This window comes from Pollicipes pollicipes, unplaced genomic scaffold (assembly GCF_011947565.3).
Source record: "Pollicipes pollicipes isolate AB1234 unplaced genomic scaffold, Ppol_2.1 Scaffold_5780;HRSCAF=6845_pilon_pilon_pilon, whole genome shotgun sequence".
Lineage (NCBI taxonomy): Eukaryota > Metazoa > Arthropoda > Thecostraca > Pollicipedomorpha > Pollicipedidae > Pollicipes > Pollicipes pollicipes.
In genome coordinates, this window is record NW_023596754.1 from 47,967 (window position 1) to 64,971 (window position 17,005).

Below are 17,005 nucleotides of genomic sequence, written 5' to 3' on the forward strand. Positions count from 1 at the left end.
CCAAACAAAAGTTGGGGTCTGTGACAATATCTAATCAGTGAAAGCGAATTGGGAAAAACAAATGACACCGAAATTTTCATTTGCAATTCCCTGCCACCCGACGTGAACAGTTAAAGGTCTTAATTTGACCAGGCAAATTTCTTTTAAAGCGACAATGACAACAAGACCAGAACCGCTGCCATTGCCAAAACCATTCAATACAATGTTGCTACTTCGAAGGAGTGATTAAGACATACAAGTCACACACCTCTTACCAATCGACAACATCTTGGGAGCTGAGCAAATCAAACGTAATGACCACCGCAACATCTAGTTTACCTCCTGCGAGCCAAAACACAGGCGGGTGCGCGATGGAATATTACACCTCCTAGAACCTACCACCTTCACGGCGGAAGGGGCAAGTGTGTTCCCCGGGCAGTGCGTCCCGTGATTATCCGGCCACCGCACCTCTGGCAGCGGGCAGGCTCCCAGCCTCCTGTCAGCCGCGCACGCCACCTGGTCCGAGTCTTGGAGCCGCCTCACACGCTGGCGGCCAGCCGACCAGAGCGCATAAATACGCGGCTGGCGGAACCAAGGCCGCGCATACCGGCCGGTCCGGCGGCAGCGGCGCGGCCGAGCCTCCGGTGGGCATCGGCCCTGGACACGGACGCCCACAACGTTCGCCGAGCCGACATCGCTCGGCGGGCAAGTGAGCATCCCGGCTCGACTGCGACGCCATTGACCGGCCATTGCCGCCACGATCAGCGGAGATCGGCACAACGGGCCATCAGACTGGGCCGGCCGACCGACCACCGCCCGGCTACAGCCAGACGCGTCGGCTGAGGCATGCTTATTGTCAAAGTCTGGTGCAGACCGGGCCCGCTGCTCGGGCGCGCGGGCCCGCCCCACACAGCGGCCGGGTCACGCTGGCGTGGGTGGCGTGACATGTCATGAGGACGCCTCCCCACGCGGGCACGGAGTCACGCTGCCGATCGCTTCCGGTGGGGTCTCGGTAATGAGGTCCCCAGGGAGTCGTGCTGCAGGTAGCAGGCAAGGTCACCTGCCCCACGTGGGGAAACCGGGACAAGGACCGCCAGCGTTCTTTGTTACCGGAGCCCCATAGAAGCGAGATTTACACATGACGCAGTGTACAAAAGGATTACATCGCAGTGAGGACACCGAGATTGCCGTGTTTCATGCTGTCTAAATGTGGATTCTGAATGCCTCGCATATGCTCACTCTAATCATATAAATTCGTGAAGCCCGAAATCGTCCATTTCAATAAAGCATGAACACAGGATGCCGCATGACAACGGCGAAGGGCTGTGGCTGGAGCCGGACAGCCGGCACCAGGCGGGAGCGTCCTGTTCGTGCCGTTCGATGACCTGACATCGGACACCACGGCCAACTCGTGAGAAGGCCGACAGCCTGTTGACACGTCCAACCAAGAGCGTGGCTGGCCCCGGACGGCCCGGAGCGTGGCTGGCCCCGGACCGCCCGGAGCGTGACCAGCTCCGGACGGCCCCGGACGGCCCGGACCGTGGCCGGCCCTGGACGGGGTCAGACAGCCCGGCGCGTGGCTGACCCCGGACGGCCCAGAGCGTGGCCGGCCCCGGACGGGGCCGGACGACCCAGAGCGACGGCCGGCGAGACGGCCTCCGCAGTCCTCGCGGCCCCGCCGCAGGACGGCCTCCATTTCCAGACAAGGATCGCCCGGGACGTGACGCCCGGCACAAACCGCCGCCAATCAAACGAACGGCAGTCACGTAATGTTCGGCCCCATCAGCATGACAACGTGATGGACGATTCGGGCCGGCGGGGGCGGCGGGAAACGGGCACGAGGCTGACAACACCGGGTGCAGATTGACAGCGTGTGGCAGCGGGCCGCCGGTCCCAGCCAGCCTTCACACCGGACCGATGCGAGTCGAGCGCAGACGGAATGCCATCCGTATCAGATCCCGAGTTTCCCCGGCCCTGCCGTACGTCATGCGGGGTGACAGCACACGCACCCTCGGACTATTTCAAAACAGCCACATATGCATGTGAAACTGGCGAGGTCCAGCCCAGCCGGTCCGGGCGCGCCGGGATTTCGTCCGGGCCGGCGCCGCTCGCGCACGGGTTTCTCTCTCGGCGGCGGCGTATGCGTCGGCGAGCGGTTTCGCTTTCGGCGCCACGTGCGCCGGGCGGCGTCACATGGTCGGGCCGGCTGGCTGCGGCGGCCGCCCGTCACCGCGGCGCGTCCGACGGCCCGGCGAGGTCACAGGGCACCGGCCAGCCGGCGGCACAGGGCGTCCCCACCGGTCCGCAGCAGACCGGCGGCGGCTGGAGCGGCGACGCGCAGCTGCGAACGCCGCGTGCGGGGAGGAGGCGGCAGGACGCGGCGCCTGTCCGGCGGCCGTGGCGAGAGCCGGCGGCGCGCAGCGGCACTCCCGCGGCGTGGCAAGTGACGCGGCCTCAGTCGGACCGGCGGCGGCCAGCACGTGACGCGACGCTAGTCCGCAGAGGCCCGTCGGGCCTGACAAATAACGCTCCGGCCGTCAGCGGCGGGCAAGTGCCGCTCACCCCCGCCCCCTCCCCCCCCCACCCCCCACCCACGCCAGTGCATGTCGCGATGGTGCCTGACCAATGCACGGAGCGCGGCCTTTCATGCCGGCGCTTTCGCACACGTCATACAGTGAAAGCGCCTGAGTCCTACCCGCTGCGCTAGCAGCGGTGCGCCCGGGTTCGGGTGTCGGTCCGGCATGGCTTTCGTGAGAACATTCACGTGCCGTACATTAAGAACACTCACATAAGTTAAACGGCTGGTTTTAGTTGTCAGCGACGCGTTTTCTTCCTTCGACATGCTTTCCCGTCTAAAAGTGTTATGACTTCGATAGCATGGGTAGGTCAAAGGAATAAATACCTATGCACGAAAACAAAGCGCCTAACCCGCTACCAGCCGACTACGCTTCGCGTTAGCAGCACTTTCATGTTCGCACCGAATGCAGGACTCCTGCTTAAAACGGATCCAAAAGCCAAACACGGCTACTGATCATCCAATACCGCAGCCCACCGACATTTTCGTAGATCAATAGGCGGGAGTGTGTGTCGTCTGGTATCATTCCTTCCCGTCACATCGCCAGTTTACTGGCGAGCGCCGGGACCGCAGGCACTGACCGACTGCTCGCATGGCAGGCAGCCATCAGCCATGCTCCCAATGCCGCCAAGGCCGTCAGCGCATGGCCACAGGCAGCCGGCGTGCCGGCTCGGCCGGCGGGTGTAACACAGACGGCGCTATATGGCCGTGCCAGGCGGCTCGGCCCGAGTCCTAGCCACCATTTGAGGCGTCCGCGTCGCCCATGGACGGACGGCCGACCGGCGCACCGAGACAACGATGGTGACGCGGTGACGTTTGTCCCCCCCCCCCCCCTTCCTCCCAACGCCTACCACGCCACCCACCTCAGGGACGCCCGGTCCCACCTACGTCCGCGCCAGGGACCAGTATCCATCCTGTGCCCTCGTCAGGGACATCGTCGTCGGTCTGTGTCCTGTCAGGGACACCGTCGTCCGTCCTGTTCGCTCCTCAGGGACACTGTCGTCTGGTCGTTCCCTCTGTAGGGACGCCGTGTCCCGTCCTGTTCCCTCCTCGCGGGCCAATGGCGCGGTCGCAACAGGGCGCTGGTGTGCAGCCCAATCGCCGCGTGATAGCCCAATATCGCCGCTGGCGCCCGCCCCGCGGTCAGCATGGCGCCCACCGACGACCCCCGGCTTGATTTCAGGGAAAACATATTTGCCGTGCCTCCGACGGTGACGGAAATAACGATTTAGAGGACGCAGACGCCACGGTCGATGACAGCACATCATGACGAGGGGTGGCGCGCGGACCACCCCGTCTGTGAGAGGCAGGCACCTCTAAGATACTGAGAGCTGCACTGCGAATTTACGCGGAACACCCGCGCCTCCAGCCCAGACTGGCCACGGGACATTGCGCCCGTCCCGACGGCCCGCCTGGGCCGCCCGTCACGCAAGCGAAACCCGTCGCACGCCCGGGACGCGCCGGTTGCCACACTCGCCGGCGGCCTCCGAGCACGGCGGCAGGTCACGTGTGACGCCGGCGTGACGCGATACATCACGGGGCCGGCCGGCGCGGGTGTCCAGACCCGGCCCCAAACCACACCGATGTCGCACCGACCGCCGACCATGCCAACGGCCCTCCCCGTCACCTTGCTCGGGAGGCGCCCACCGGGTCCGGCCGGCACGTGGGGGCGGCAGCGTGGTGCGCCCGGCGTCGCCGATCCACCAGCCAGCGGGGTGCCGGCCTCGCCGTCCGGTGGCCGCCCGCCGCCACGGCGTCGCCGGCCGGGTGGCGCGGCGGCCGACTCACCTTCCTGACCGAGATGCGCAGCAGGCACGGGTCCAGCACGCCGGTGGTGCTCGGCGCCGACAGCTTGGCGCTGAACGACATGCGCGCGTTCCACTTGACCGTGTGGTCCCGCACCTCCTCCCTGGGGACATGGCGCCGGCGTCAGCGGCTTCAGGGCCGGGGCGAGCGGTGGCGGTGGCGGCCAGGCGCCACCGCTGGGTCAGCTCTCTCACGTCGATGGTCACAAACCCGACACAAACACGCCAACGCACACCATCGGGGCTGGGGAGGTTTGCACACCACGTGCGTCAATCCACCGAGCTGGACAGGCCTGACGCTGGTCGACACGTCATCGGCGGGGGCGACAGGGGCCTGGGGAAGGGACAGGGGCTAAAACTCTCAGAGGTCGCGGGGACAGGGCACCGGATAAACGAGCGTTTCGTCAGAGGTCGCCCGCTTTCCTGCACGCATCGATGTTCTTTCATTGGTCGATGTTCGAAGGCCAGTTTAGATTGCGGCTGTCGGCTACAAAGGCCGCTGTGACAATAACAGCCCCAATGTTACCGGCAGCTATCGCTCGGCCAAAGTCGGCACCGAGTTCACCGCGAGAAAACTCCGCAGCCAGCCCAAACGCTGAAGTTCCCAGAAGGTGAGGGGAGCGCGCCTGTCACATCCTTCCATACACGTGCAGACTTCCGCCTCCTCCCCCCCACCCGCGCAATGGCATCTCTCCAGTCCACGCCATGCATATGGTTCCGTTCTGCGACGTAGCCTGCCCTGCTACGCCCTTTCTGTTCTCCCTCTCGTCTCGCTCCACTCCTCCGTGCGTCTGCGAACACCGCCCACAGACGCCGACCACGGCGGCCCCTGTGGCGGCCAGTTCACGGGGCGCGCTGGCGGCGTGCCCTTGCTCGCACACCTCGAGCCCATCGCCCGCGCTATCTGTCACGCTGCACCAGCAGTATCAGGCGTTCAATAATGCCGTGTATACAGCGGCTGAGTGGTGCCAGCAGATAGGCACACCCCCGTGCGGGGAGCGCCACGCCCGCGCCCGTCGCACCGGCGCTGCAGTGGCTGCACGCAGCGTGCGCGACACTCGTGGGAGGCTGCACCGCATCTGATCACCGGGAGATACTCTGCTCTGAGACGCTATGACACTGTCTGTCCTGTCTGTCTGTCTGTCTGTCTGCCGGCGACGGCGGCCGCCTCCGCCGGACCGGACCGGTTGTCTCCGACGGCCGGCTGACCTTGCACCGCCGCCAAGGTCGCGGCCGGCCGACAGAGGCCGCTCTGCGTGGGTAGGTAATCGTCGAAGCTCGTGCGTTCCGGGAGACGGCCGCCTGAGCTCGCGGCGCCGCGCTTCGGAGAATTCTGGCTGGCTTACGGCGGCGTGGGTCGTCTCACTGATCCCGACACCGACCGGTGCGGATCCGGGGTCGTACCGACGGCCAGGATCGCGCCGGGCGGGGCGGGGCGGGGCGGGGCGCAGCGCTCGCACTCGGCCGGGGTCAGGGTCAGCGTGTCCGCTCCATCCGCGGGAGCCGCCACGGGATGGATGACAACAGGCCACACAAGGCCGCGGACAATGGGACTCGGCTGCTGCCCTACCGAATGCAGACGCCGCACACAATGGGATGAGCCACGTTCGTCCATCCTCGTTCCCGGAGCGAGAATGTTCGTTCGGCCCGGTCAGACCAGGAAGCGGCAGCCGCACGCCCACCGACAGAAGCCGCACCACTGGCCTCAGATGGCGACAACACCCACGACGTTAAACGTCGCTCGGGAAAGGCGCGGCGTTGCGATAGCAGCGGGCAATACCATTAGCATGAGACCAGCGCGAAGAAGAGATGATGATCATAATCAGCCCGTCGTCCATAATAATCAACCTGTCCGGGGTTGCTCAGCTGATCACTTCCGCCTGACGAGCCCACACTCCCCAAGACTGAATCGCTCAGATCTCACCCCACAGGCGCGAGAACGAACAGCGCTGAGCATGGACAAAACACGAAAACGCTGTGACCGGTGCAGGGCAAAACGGCCGTAAGCTCCACACAGTATCCTTTCACGGCACGGGCACTGCCCTGTCAAGTTGTTTTCGTCACCTGACGCGGAGGGACAGTGCCTGGTCCCGGCCGCCGTGTCACCCCCCCCCCCCCTCCCCGCTCACGGAACGAGAGCGAGGCGCCCGGGACGGCCCGGGCGACGGCCTTGACCCGCGCTCCGCCGGCTGCGGCTCTTCCCGAGCCCGGTCCGTGGGAAGAGCGCTGGCGCCACGCCCCGGGCACTGCGGCCGTCACCGGCTGCCGGGACGCGGCCGGTCCCACCGCCGCGCTCGGCGCACGCCCCTGTAAACATCAGCAGCAGAGGCGGCGGCGGCGGCGGCGGGACGTGATCGCGCGCCGGTCGGCGTCAGCCGTTTCTGACCGGACGAGGGCGGGGGGAGGGGCCGGGGGCTGCCGACCGCGCCACCGGCTGCTGCTGCCGACAGCTGGAGGGTATTGAGGAGCCGGGGCGGAACAGCCGGGGCCGTTAGGTGCCGCCGGCCGACCATCAGACCAGCGCCGGCCGGGCGTCTGGCGGCGCCGCCGGCGGCCGCAGCTGAACCGGATGCGACCGGCCGCGCCGCCGCGCCGGAAACAGCGGCGCCGCCCGCCACGCGCCCGGCTGCGAGGTGCCGATGCCGGTCAGGCCAGGCCCGGCCGCCATCAGCACCGCGTCGGCATTCGGGCCGCGGACGAGGCGCCGCACCGTTCACACGACGGCGGCGCCTCCACGCCTCAACGGACACGTCCAGCCGTGCAGTCGCTGTGGGCGGACGTGACACCCGCGCTCGTCACTGTCGCGATCGCTCACAGCGGACGACGCGAGAGTGCTCTCAGCGGGGCGCGCCGGCGTCAGCGACGGTGCCCGCTGTGAAACGGTCCGCTCAAACAGGGGAACTGAGGCGTCAGGCAGACCGGCGCGAGGCTACGGCAACCCAAAAATTGCTCTCATCATTTTGGTGGCACCCGTGTTTAAGCGCTCGCAATGGAACATACAATCGCCGGAGGAGAGCCACCCCTGGACATGGCTCCAAGCGAGCTCCATCCCTGACCTGACCCAGCGCTGGGTCTCGGCTCTTCGGCCCCTCCCGGCGGCCAGCGACCCCGTACCGTCTGCCGGCGCAAACATCCTGCAGAGCGGCGCAGCTTGCAGACAGGACAACGCACGCCGTTGTCAAACGCTAAGAGGGACAAACACGCGTTTGTAAGGCTATTTGCAACGCCGAGGGAGGGAGGCGGGCGGGTTCGTGTCGCGAACGAAACAGACCGCCTGTTCGCCGTTGATGTGGCAAATGTCGTGGGTCACATCCTGGCCCGCAGCTGTCTGCTTCGCCGGTGAACACAAGTGCGGCATGTCCGTAAAGCAGACTGTGGCTCGGCAGGGCCTCAAGAAAATCACGCGCCTCCTAGTGCATGCAAGACGCCTCCCCCGGCATATTATTGCATAGCCATGTGTGATCGATACCTCCACGTGGCTCAGTTGGACCGGCCGCAGTTTTGCACCGTGCGGAGCGACCCCATTTGACGGAACAAGCAAAGTTTGTCGCGGTTGGTTATTTTCCCCCGCGTTGTAGCGGTCAGCCAGGTGAGCGCAACTGGTTTGTGGGAACAAAGGTAGCCAACCGCTGCGATCTCTGGCAGTAAAATAACGACGTGAGCGATTATATCATACTTAACTCAACTCGGCGTCCAAGCATAAACAACGGGTTGTTGGCCCATACATGTCACCATGCACAACTCGGCCTCGGGCTAATGGCACGGTCGGCGCCCCGGTTGGCCCGCCTGACCTTTCGACCGTCGCAGGGCGCCGCGACACGAGCCTTTCACCCGCGGAGGGGGCGGGGCGGGGAGGGGAGTGGGCGTCAGTGTATTAAGGCGGCAGCTTTGGTAACGCCGTCAGATCAATGTATAAGCCGCCCAGCGCGCGCCCTTGGTGGCTGTAGCAACTTGCACCGCGCTAGACTCGACAAACAAGCCATCCACGACAAGCCAGGCGCAGCGATCGTCAGCGTCTCTGAAAGCGAAGGAAACGGGCCAGCTGCCGACACCGGCGGAGACGAGGGCGAAAGTGTTCATCCGCAGCAGATGGCGACAATTTTGGCCACCTGGTGCGCGGCAGTCCACTGCGAGATGAGGTAACACTTCCAGCAAACAGAATAACAGCACCCGCTCACCCCTCAACAAAATAAACCGCGCGTCCTCGCAATGGTTACGAACGATTTCGCGTAAGTCTTCTTAAGCCTGTGCAGAATGGGCAATTTAGACCTGGCACCACCACTGGCATTAAGTTCAAAGGGACACCCAGAATAGACGCCATCCGAATCGTTACAAAAGCCACATCGCAAATGGAACCTCGCAGTCGATCCTTCGATGCCTGACAATCCTATCAGTAGTGCACGCACCGTAGGATTAATTCGAGCTGGGCTCGACTATCACCACGGCCTGCAAAGCTGACAGAGCTGAGCAGTGGTGTACTGAATCACAGCCAAGGTCATCCCATTCTCCCAGGCTTCATACAACCCGTGAAATTCCCAGAAAGAGGAGAGAAGCCAAGCCATTCCGTGGCGTACACATAACTGTAAACGCAACGCTTCGTTCCGTAGTTAAGTGGGATAGTTGTAGCTTTTCCCCTGTCTGTCGCCACAACGCTGCCACCGCAACCCAAAAATACGGCCACCACAGCTCAAAACCGGTGGCTACCCCCGTCCTGTCTGCGCCGCAGCCGAGCGCGACGGCGGTGCGCGGGCCCCACCAGCGGGCCTCCGTCCCCGGCGGTGCCGGGCTGGGCCGGCCCGGAGCCTTGCTGGGGGCGCGAGCCAACTGCCGGCGCGGTGGTGACGTGTGACGCCGCCCGCCTGACGCCACTGTCCGGCCGCCCACGGCTGCGGAGGCCGGCACAGCGCCGGGCCCCAGGCGCGGCCCGCCTCAGGCGCCGGCCCCGCCGTCGGCGCCGGTTTAGCCAGCCCGGGCCGGCCGAGCACCGCACAGTATGCAGCGGAGCCCGACCAGACCACTGTGACCCGGCGGCCGGTCCCGGAGGGTGCCGGCCGGGCCGGACGCCCTTACGGCACACCAGCGCCGATGCATGCGAGTGCCGCGTTCACGGCGGCTCGCCCGCAGTATTCAGCTCAGCCGGCCCGACCAAATCATGACGTGTACGCATGAGCGGGGCGGGGCGGGGCGGGGCGGGGAGGGGCGGGGCTCACGGGCGGTGCCAGCGGGGCGGGGCGGGGGAGGGCGCAGCAGGCGAGAATATAGGTCACATCATGCCGGCTTGCGCCCACAGCCGACGGGGTGTGCAAGTGCAAGCCTCGCCCGCCGCACAGGCTGCTCGCTCACATGCCGCTGTGTCAAGCACGCGGGCGATCCGTCCCAACAGATCACGCCGGATGACGTGGACAGGCTGGGCCAACTCGACGGACGGCACAGGAGCGCGCACTTCGCACGTGCGTGTCAGCCACTGAGGCGTTTGCAACGGCAATCACTTTGAACTGCGTGAAGAGCCTGGGGAAATGAGTCGTCACCGAGCGGCAGCTTTTCCCACACACGAAAAATCCACGTTATGAAATCCAGCCGCGGCACTCCGCTGCAGCGTTCATGATTCACCGCACAGGCTCTGGCTTGCAGCACCGTCCCAGACCACTCCCGGCCACCTACATCAACACGTTCAGCGCTGTGGGCGCTGACAGATGCAGGCCGAGCGGACCCCGAGCCCTACCCCGCCACGCGGCTGACGGCGGCAGCTCAGCGCAGGGCTGGTGCACCATACAGAGAAGCGTTCGCACGCCCCAGCCTGGACACCAGCCTCTCGGATGACATACCGCCTCACTGGGCGGCGCAGATGAACATGTCCGCTGGGCAGCCAATGCCGCCCCACCGTGAACACAGTCTCTCCGACGACATACTGCCTCACTGGGCGGAGCAGATGAATATGTCCGCTGGGTAGCCAATGCCGCCCACCCTGGACACCAGCCTCCCAGACGACATACTGTCGCATAAGGCGGCCCAAATGAGTATGTCCACTGGGCAGCCAATGCCGCCCCGCCCTGAACACGGCCTCTCAGAAGACATACTGCCGCATAAGGCGGCGCACATATGTCCGCTGAGGAGCCAATGCCGCCCCACCCTGGACACCAGCCTCTCAGACGACATACTGCCTCACTGGGCGGAGCAGATGAATATGTCCGCTGGGGAGCCAATGCCGCCCCACCCTGGACACCAGCCTCTCAGACGACATACTGCCTCACTGGGCGGAGCAGATGAATATGTCCCCTGAGCAGCCAATGCCGCTCCAGCCCATTGACAGCAGTTGTTTGATAATGACAGTTTGACAGCAGTTGTTTGCAGTTGTTAGAAAATGTTGTGCAACACAGAGCACAGCCCGAGATTTCGATGTTATCATGAGGTTTGACCGGAAGCATCGAGGCCTGCGAGAACAATGGCATTACAGCTGGCAGCCGTTCACTCTGCAGCGGTCACTGTTACTGACAGGAGTTGTTATTCTACATAACATTCAATTGGTGGGCTCGTCTACCGCTGGCGGTGCTAACAGTCCTTCAAATCAGTGGCCAAGATGGTGATCCAATCTAATCTGATCAAATCAGTGGTCCAATCTAGCTGCAGCACTCATAACAGACAGATGTTACTTGACAGAAGAAAGCGGGGTCACCGAAACACAACTCTCGGTTTTCTACACAGCACACCGAGGATGATCTGTGCTTAATGAATCCCGTTATTAATGGAGAATAGCGATCGGAAACAGCTCCGCGGTCGTCGGAGAAACAGCGAAAGTGCAGGAAAACGCTGCGCGGGGACAAACATGGCATATGCCACCGCTTTCGACCCTCTACGAGCGGACAGCACGTAACAACAACGGAAGTAAGCGCGGCCCGAGCGGACCTGTAGAAGGGAGTAGAGTTCATCCGCCTAGCCGCCCACCTGCCACCGGACACCAGGTCACCCATAGACAGCTGTGACGGCACGATGAGCGCGACCGAGACGTGTCTGGGGCCGAGCGGGCCCACTGACCGACCTGGAAGACAGTTCCTCGAACTTGCCACCGTCCAGCAGGTGCACCTTGCAGAATAGCACGGCGTTCACAAATGGCACGGCCGTTAGCTCAGCCAGCTCCAGATCCACCTGGAACTTGTACTTCTTCTTCTTCACCATGATATTCATGATGTCACTCTGCTTGGCTGAGAGTTGTCCACACTGGCAGCCTAATCCACGCCTACGGCCTGCAATAAGAACGCCAGGTTGTTACGCACCCGTGACTCCAGTGCGCACGCGGCACTTGTTGCATGGACGTGAGCCACTTTCGTGCCTTACGGTGCCATGCTAACCATGGTTGGAATATAACTTTTTCGATCTTGGGACCACAATGTCATAAATAAAGGGAATGGGCGACATTGCTGGAGCATCAACGCCTACATTGCGGTCAGCTTGGCCGTGACTGATGAAAATGAGTCAAGTTATGTACTTAAAAACCACCATACCTACATCTTTTACATAAATGTTATTCACTTTGTAACACAACATTGCCTGGTCATATTCATGGAGCATTATTGCATCATCCATGCATTTCATAAAAGTTTAATCTGAGCAAACACTTAATAAATCAAACTACAAAAATGTTTCTATCCCTTGCTATTAATTAGCAGCCAAAATGCATATAAGCATATATGTTACTACAAAACCTTGAAAACTTGGTGCATTTGTTTTTTATCAAACCACACACAATTTAGTGAGCATATGTATAAATGGCATCTACATCAGAATACATGCTAGTTTTATTGGCTAATGTATCAAAACTCAAAGTGTAATAAAATTACAACACCTGCCTTTAACTTGTTAGATCATCATGATTTAATCACTTAAAAAGCATCTATGTATGACCTATTTAGTGTTGATGACCTATCATATAATTATTAAATAAACCAAGGGCTTCAAATATATACCATGATTTCTCAGGTTTGCTCATCAAACATTCCATATAGCCCACCATTCAAGAATTGTATATCTGGAATGGCAAAGGGATAACCACTTCACACAGTGAAGAGGCTTCAATGAATATGACAGACTGGGATGCCTTTGCCTATACCAAGGCAAATCCTACCAGTAAAAGTAAATGGCCATGTTTTCAGTTGGACAAAAAGTTGCATTTTTAACTGATGCTTCCTACATTAATCTATATTGCCAATACAACAACTCAATTACCATACTTGTATTAACCATTGGTATTCCTATCAGAGCAAAAACTTGCATGATGATTAATGCCCAAGATATGCATTTTGATCTTGGACTAGAGATTAGTGAGAAAAAGAATATTTGGCACATCAACAGAAGACACATCTAACTGTCCCCACATTTACAAACACATCATCATACACTGGCAGCAAGGACTCAACACTTGATCACCCAACTGCATGTTTTGTTATTCAGTCTGAGACCCATAATTTTTTCATTGGATGCATTTCTAGGATCAGTAACCACAACAGGCAGTATATGTTGCATAAATCCTGCCCCATCCAATTGTGAACTTAAATTCAATTCCAGACAAACAATAGTATGCTGTAGCAAAAGCTTAGTATGCCAAATCTACTGATCTCTATTCTACCCAATGGCAGTGACTAACTTGACCTTTGGTGTGACCATCACCACAGGCTGCAGGCCATCCGACTGGTTACAGGTCTGGTCAGGGCCAGAAAGCAAACACTAAATCAACTTGAACCTGCACATCCTGCCATTGGTAGATGAACCGACAAAAACAGTGTGCTGACCATATGTGAAAGAGTGTCTCAGAAAGAAGGGAAGCTGATACACATTTTGGAGTTGATTCTTTGCATGCATCACTACAGGGTTACCCTGGTCCTACCCCCTTGACTCTGACTAAGTGAGCCCCTGAAAAGACAAATGATGTATTTGGAATGAGCACTGCAGTGCCATATGAACATGTACCAACAAAAACAGCCCCTGTAATTTAACTCAATATTATGGGGTACAAACCCTACTATAGCATTATTGTTACATCTGTGGCTCATTCTTAAATAAAAATATCCCACCACATTCTATTTCACACACATATCAGTCTTAACTCATGACTTTACAGAGATTACACTGATGCTCAAGAACAACCAGTGAGTTCATTCTGCTGTATTTATTACACTGCCCACTGATGACCATCTCCAACTGGCTACAAAAACACATTGCTTACAAGTAAACTACTATGGTGTAAGGATGCAGCCAACACTTTGCTTGTTTGATAATAAGAAAGTGTGCATTATCCAGCTAGACTTTTTGGGCAAAACATAGTTTACCAATATTTTAAATGCATGACATTGCACCACACATTAAGATGCAAGTGCAACACAGTAAACAACTTCTATCAAGATTGCTAAAAACATTTCATATAGTGGGAGCAAAACTTTGATACTAACAGTTTCATATAACATCACTCAAAATGGATAACTTGCTACAAAATAATCAAACTTGCAGCTGGTTTTCAAAAGCACCAACACATTTAGCCTGCAGATGGTACAAATGCACAAATCTGCCTTTTGCTGGCAGGGTCAAGTAATCATGATGACGCACATGTTGCCAAGAACATGAATATTTCTGCATACAACACATATGTTCTGTTAACAGCATACCAACCCTGTGGTGGTGCAAGGCAAGGATTGACCTCAAGAACAGGTTGGTCCAAAAGTTGCCCGTGTGCCAATACCCACTGAAATGGCTAGCCTTTTTAGAACTTATGCAGGGATGGAATTCACATGACATTTAGAGATATCGGCTGACCCAACACTGATATCCACACGTACTCACCATAACTGAAACGCAGGAGCAAGTCAGCAGTGCACTTCTCGAACGGTGCGTGACACGCTCATCCCAACTTGATCTTGCCACGCAGCGATAAAATCAGTCCTGTCGCTGAGCACCACGGCTAGAACAGGACAGCACCTCGGTGAACGCTATCTTCAAATAAAACCCGTGCACACGAGTCATGCACAACACACCCAGTCACAAACGCACCGCGATCGCCCCGAAACACCAAATTCACGGCTCGAAATAATGCCGTTGCCGTAAATCAGTAACAGCTCGGGGAGAAGTCGTCAGATTGCTACCATATCCTCGAAAATACTAGCGCATTTTTTAAAGACTTTTGTTTTGCATCGTCTTCGGGCCTCTATCCTTGAACAGATAGGTGACACCAAGGGTATAAGGGAGCGTTGAGCGAAAAGGTGCAGGCACCTTTCAAGGCCGGTGGAGGGACCTAGTTTGTTACCACGGTGCTCAATGTACGTGAAAATGACGTTAAATTTGGGACTTGTCCGACCCAATAGACTTTGGTGCTACCGGGGTCTTCTGTTGGACCAGCCACTAAACACTTGTTGGGTTGCATTGCGATCTGACCAATCTCATGGACTTCCAAACCCCGATGTGACGTCACTATTACGGCTTATGGTCGTTTTGAAATAGTCTCATCGTGATCCAGACATTGCAAAAATGCTAGGAGGCGACGACGTGCATTTATTATTCGAGTGTGGTCCTCCAGCGAACAATCACATTGCGATGTGGCAGGTGGTGTTTACCACAGCGTGATGTGGTCGTTTGGAGACAATCTATCACTCGACGTAGTTGACGCATGTGCGGAAGACGTTGGTGTTTGGCGCTCGTCCAGGGGCGCAGTTTCACAAATGAGCTGGGGGAGTCTGAGCAGTGGAAAATTACCCGATCTACGCTCAACCCCAAAATATGCCAATAGACATGTTTTCCCCAGATTTGGCCCACTTTCTCAACAAAGTTAGGGAGAGGGGGGGGCGGGGCTGCAGCCAAAGTTGGGAGACTGAAGCCTCCCTTCCCAACTGAATAGAAAACTACATTCCTGCGTATAACATTGGGCTTCCTGTGCCTGTGGCGCAAAATGCTTTGGGGGATTGCAGAGCTTATAAGGGTTGAAAGGCGTTTGGAAGTACAGCGTGGGCGTGAGGTATGTAGTAAGGCGCGTTGCATGGATGTGAGATTTGAGCTGGTGGAGTTGATTTGGGAGCACAATGTGTGAGCCATGCCGCAAAATAATACGAAATGATTCCGGACTTTTCTGAGCAAAAACTGGTTTTTATCTCCTTGCCACTTTTTCACATTCCAAAATGTGATACAAAGAGAGCATATCAAAGAAAGACAACCTGGCCCAGACCTGTATTTGCATTTAAGTCAAGGCGTGTCAAAACTTAAAACTTCAGTTCAAGAAATGGCATCGCCGTCAGCATGATTTTGCTCATTTTTCGTAAAGATCAAACCTCAATTCCGCCATGTTTTTGCCTTTAGGCAGAATGAGTCCGTAAGGTTATCGTGCAAGCAGCCATACCTTTGTGGACATTTTCCTCAACAACAAAGCAAAGCACGATATGACAATGCACGTCTTACCACCTCGCGATGTCATCGCTTTTGAAGCCGCCTGAAACCGCCAAACATATTCCATGAAGAAATCTGCATCGCCGTGTAGGATTTCGTGGCTGGCCAGAGCATGATGTGACTGAGCACGATCATCTGCCAGGATATACCAGACCATCGGGGTTTCATAATCAGGGACTTTTCACACTGTGATGGGGCCGTCTGAAACGACTGGTGACCGTTTTCGGGATTAGAACTTTACATATAAATAAGTGACCGAGCTAATGTCTAGGTCTGGAGGCTCGAGTTAACGCTGTTCTCTTGGACCATGGAATGGGGACAGAGGTTTTATGAAACCATGGTATGTTACGATTTCTTCGAGCAAGCGTTACCACCAGTAAGGGGTGCAGTTCCGCAGAACAAGTTGGCTGCTGAGTGAGGATACAATAGTTGCATCTACACCAAAGTCGCCAACAAATGGCACATTCCGAATCTAGCATACTTTTCTCCTGGATAGCTATTTTTTTGTCTCCACTCTCCTTTTCATTTCAACTGAATGTGAAATTGCACCCACCATGCATGCTTTACTTTTTCCTCTCTCTTGAATCTCCAGTGCATCACTACGCCACATTTGGGATATATCATAAGCATGCGCAGATAATATTTGTACGTTGTTTTCATATATCATAATCTTTCTCAGCGTATATTTCAGATATGCTGAGAAAGGCGGAAAAATTGCAACTTCGAAATTGTGATTTTCCTACAGTTGCCACCCTTTTCTTTTTAACTTGTGACCGCAGTTTTGCAATAAGTATTAAAGCTAGCAAAAAGTGAAACTATGCTCATGGTCAACACGAGGTGAAGGAAAGTATATCACATGTGTTCGGCTGCCGGTCTTCACTGGCTTGCAGTAGCACACAAAAAGTACGCCTTGGCCATCACAGGAGAAATTAAAAATCAAGCACTCTGCCCGCATGTCCAATATTTGCCCCGTCCTCCCGTAATCAAAGTAAAAAGACCACACAGAGCCCGATACCATTGATCTCTTTCTTACCTCACAACACAGAACATTGGCTTACTGGCCAACATATCTAGAACACCATCGCCCAATTTGCCATCCATCTTCCAACACATCGCAAACATTACGCATAAGACGGTGCATTTTCAATTATCATGCACACTATGACCACACCATTCCCAATGATTTGTTCTCTTAAAGGCGGATACTGTAAGCTTCCACTCATGGCAA

General features: G+C 57.4%; 1 protein-coding gene across 1 annotated transcript in view; it reads right to left on the bottom strand.

Annotated features, from left to right (window-relative positions):
* LOC119104084 (protein FAM102B) overlaps positions 1-14,399 on the bottom strand; it is a 33,195-nt gene extending 18,796 nt beyond the window's left edge. The window contains exons 1-3 of the mRNA XM_037227761.1: positions 14,188-14,399; positions 11,396-11,600; positions 4,343-4,463 (exon numbers count right to left, since the gene is read on the bottom strand). Of these exons, the coding sequence (XP_037083656.1) occupies positions 4,343-4,463; positions 11,396-11,541 (267 nt within the window). The 5' untranslated portion in view covers positions 11,542-11,600; positions 14,188-14,399. The remainder of the gene's footprint in view (positions 1-4,342; positions 4,464-11,395; positions 11,601-14,187) is intronic.
* Positions 14,400-17,005: the final 2,606 nt, after the last annotated feature.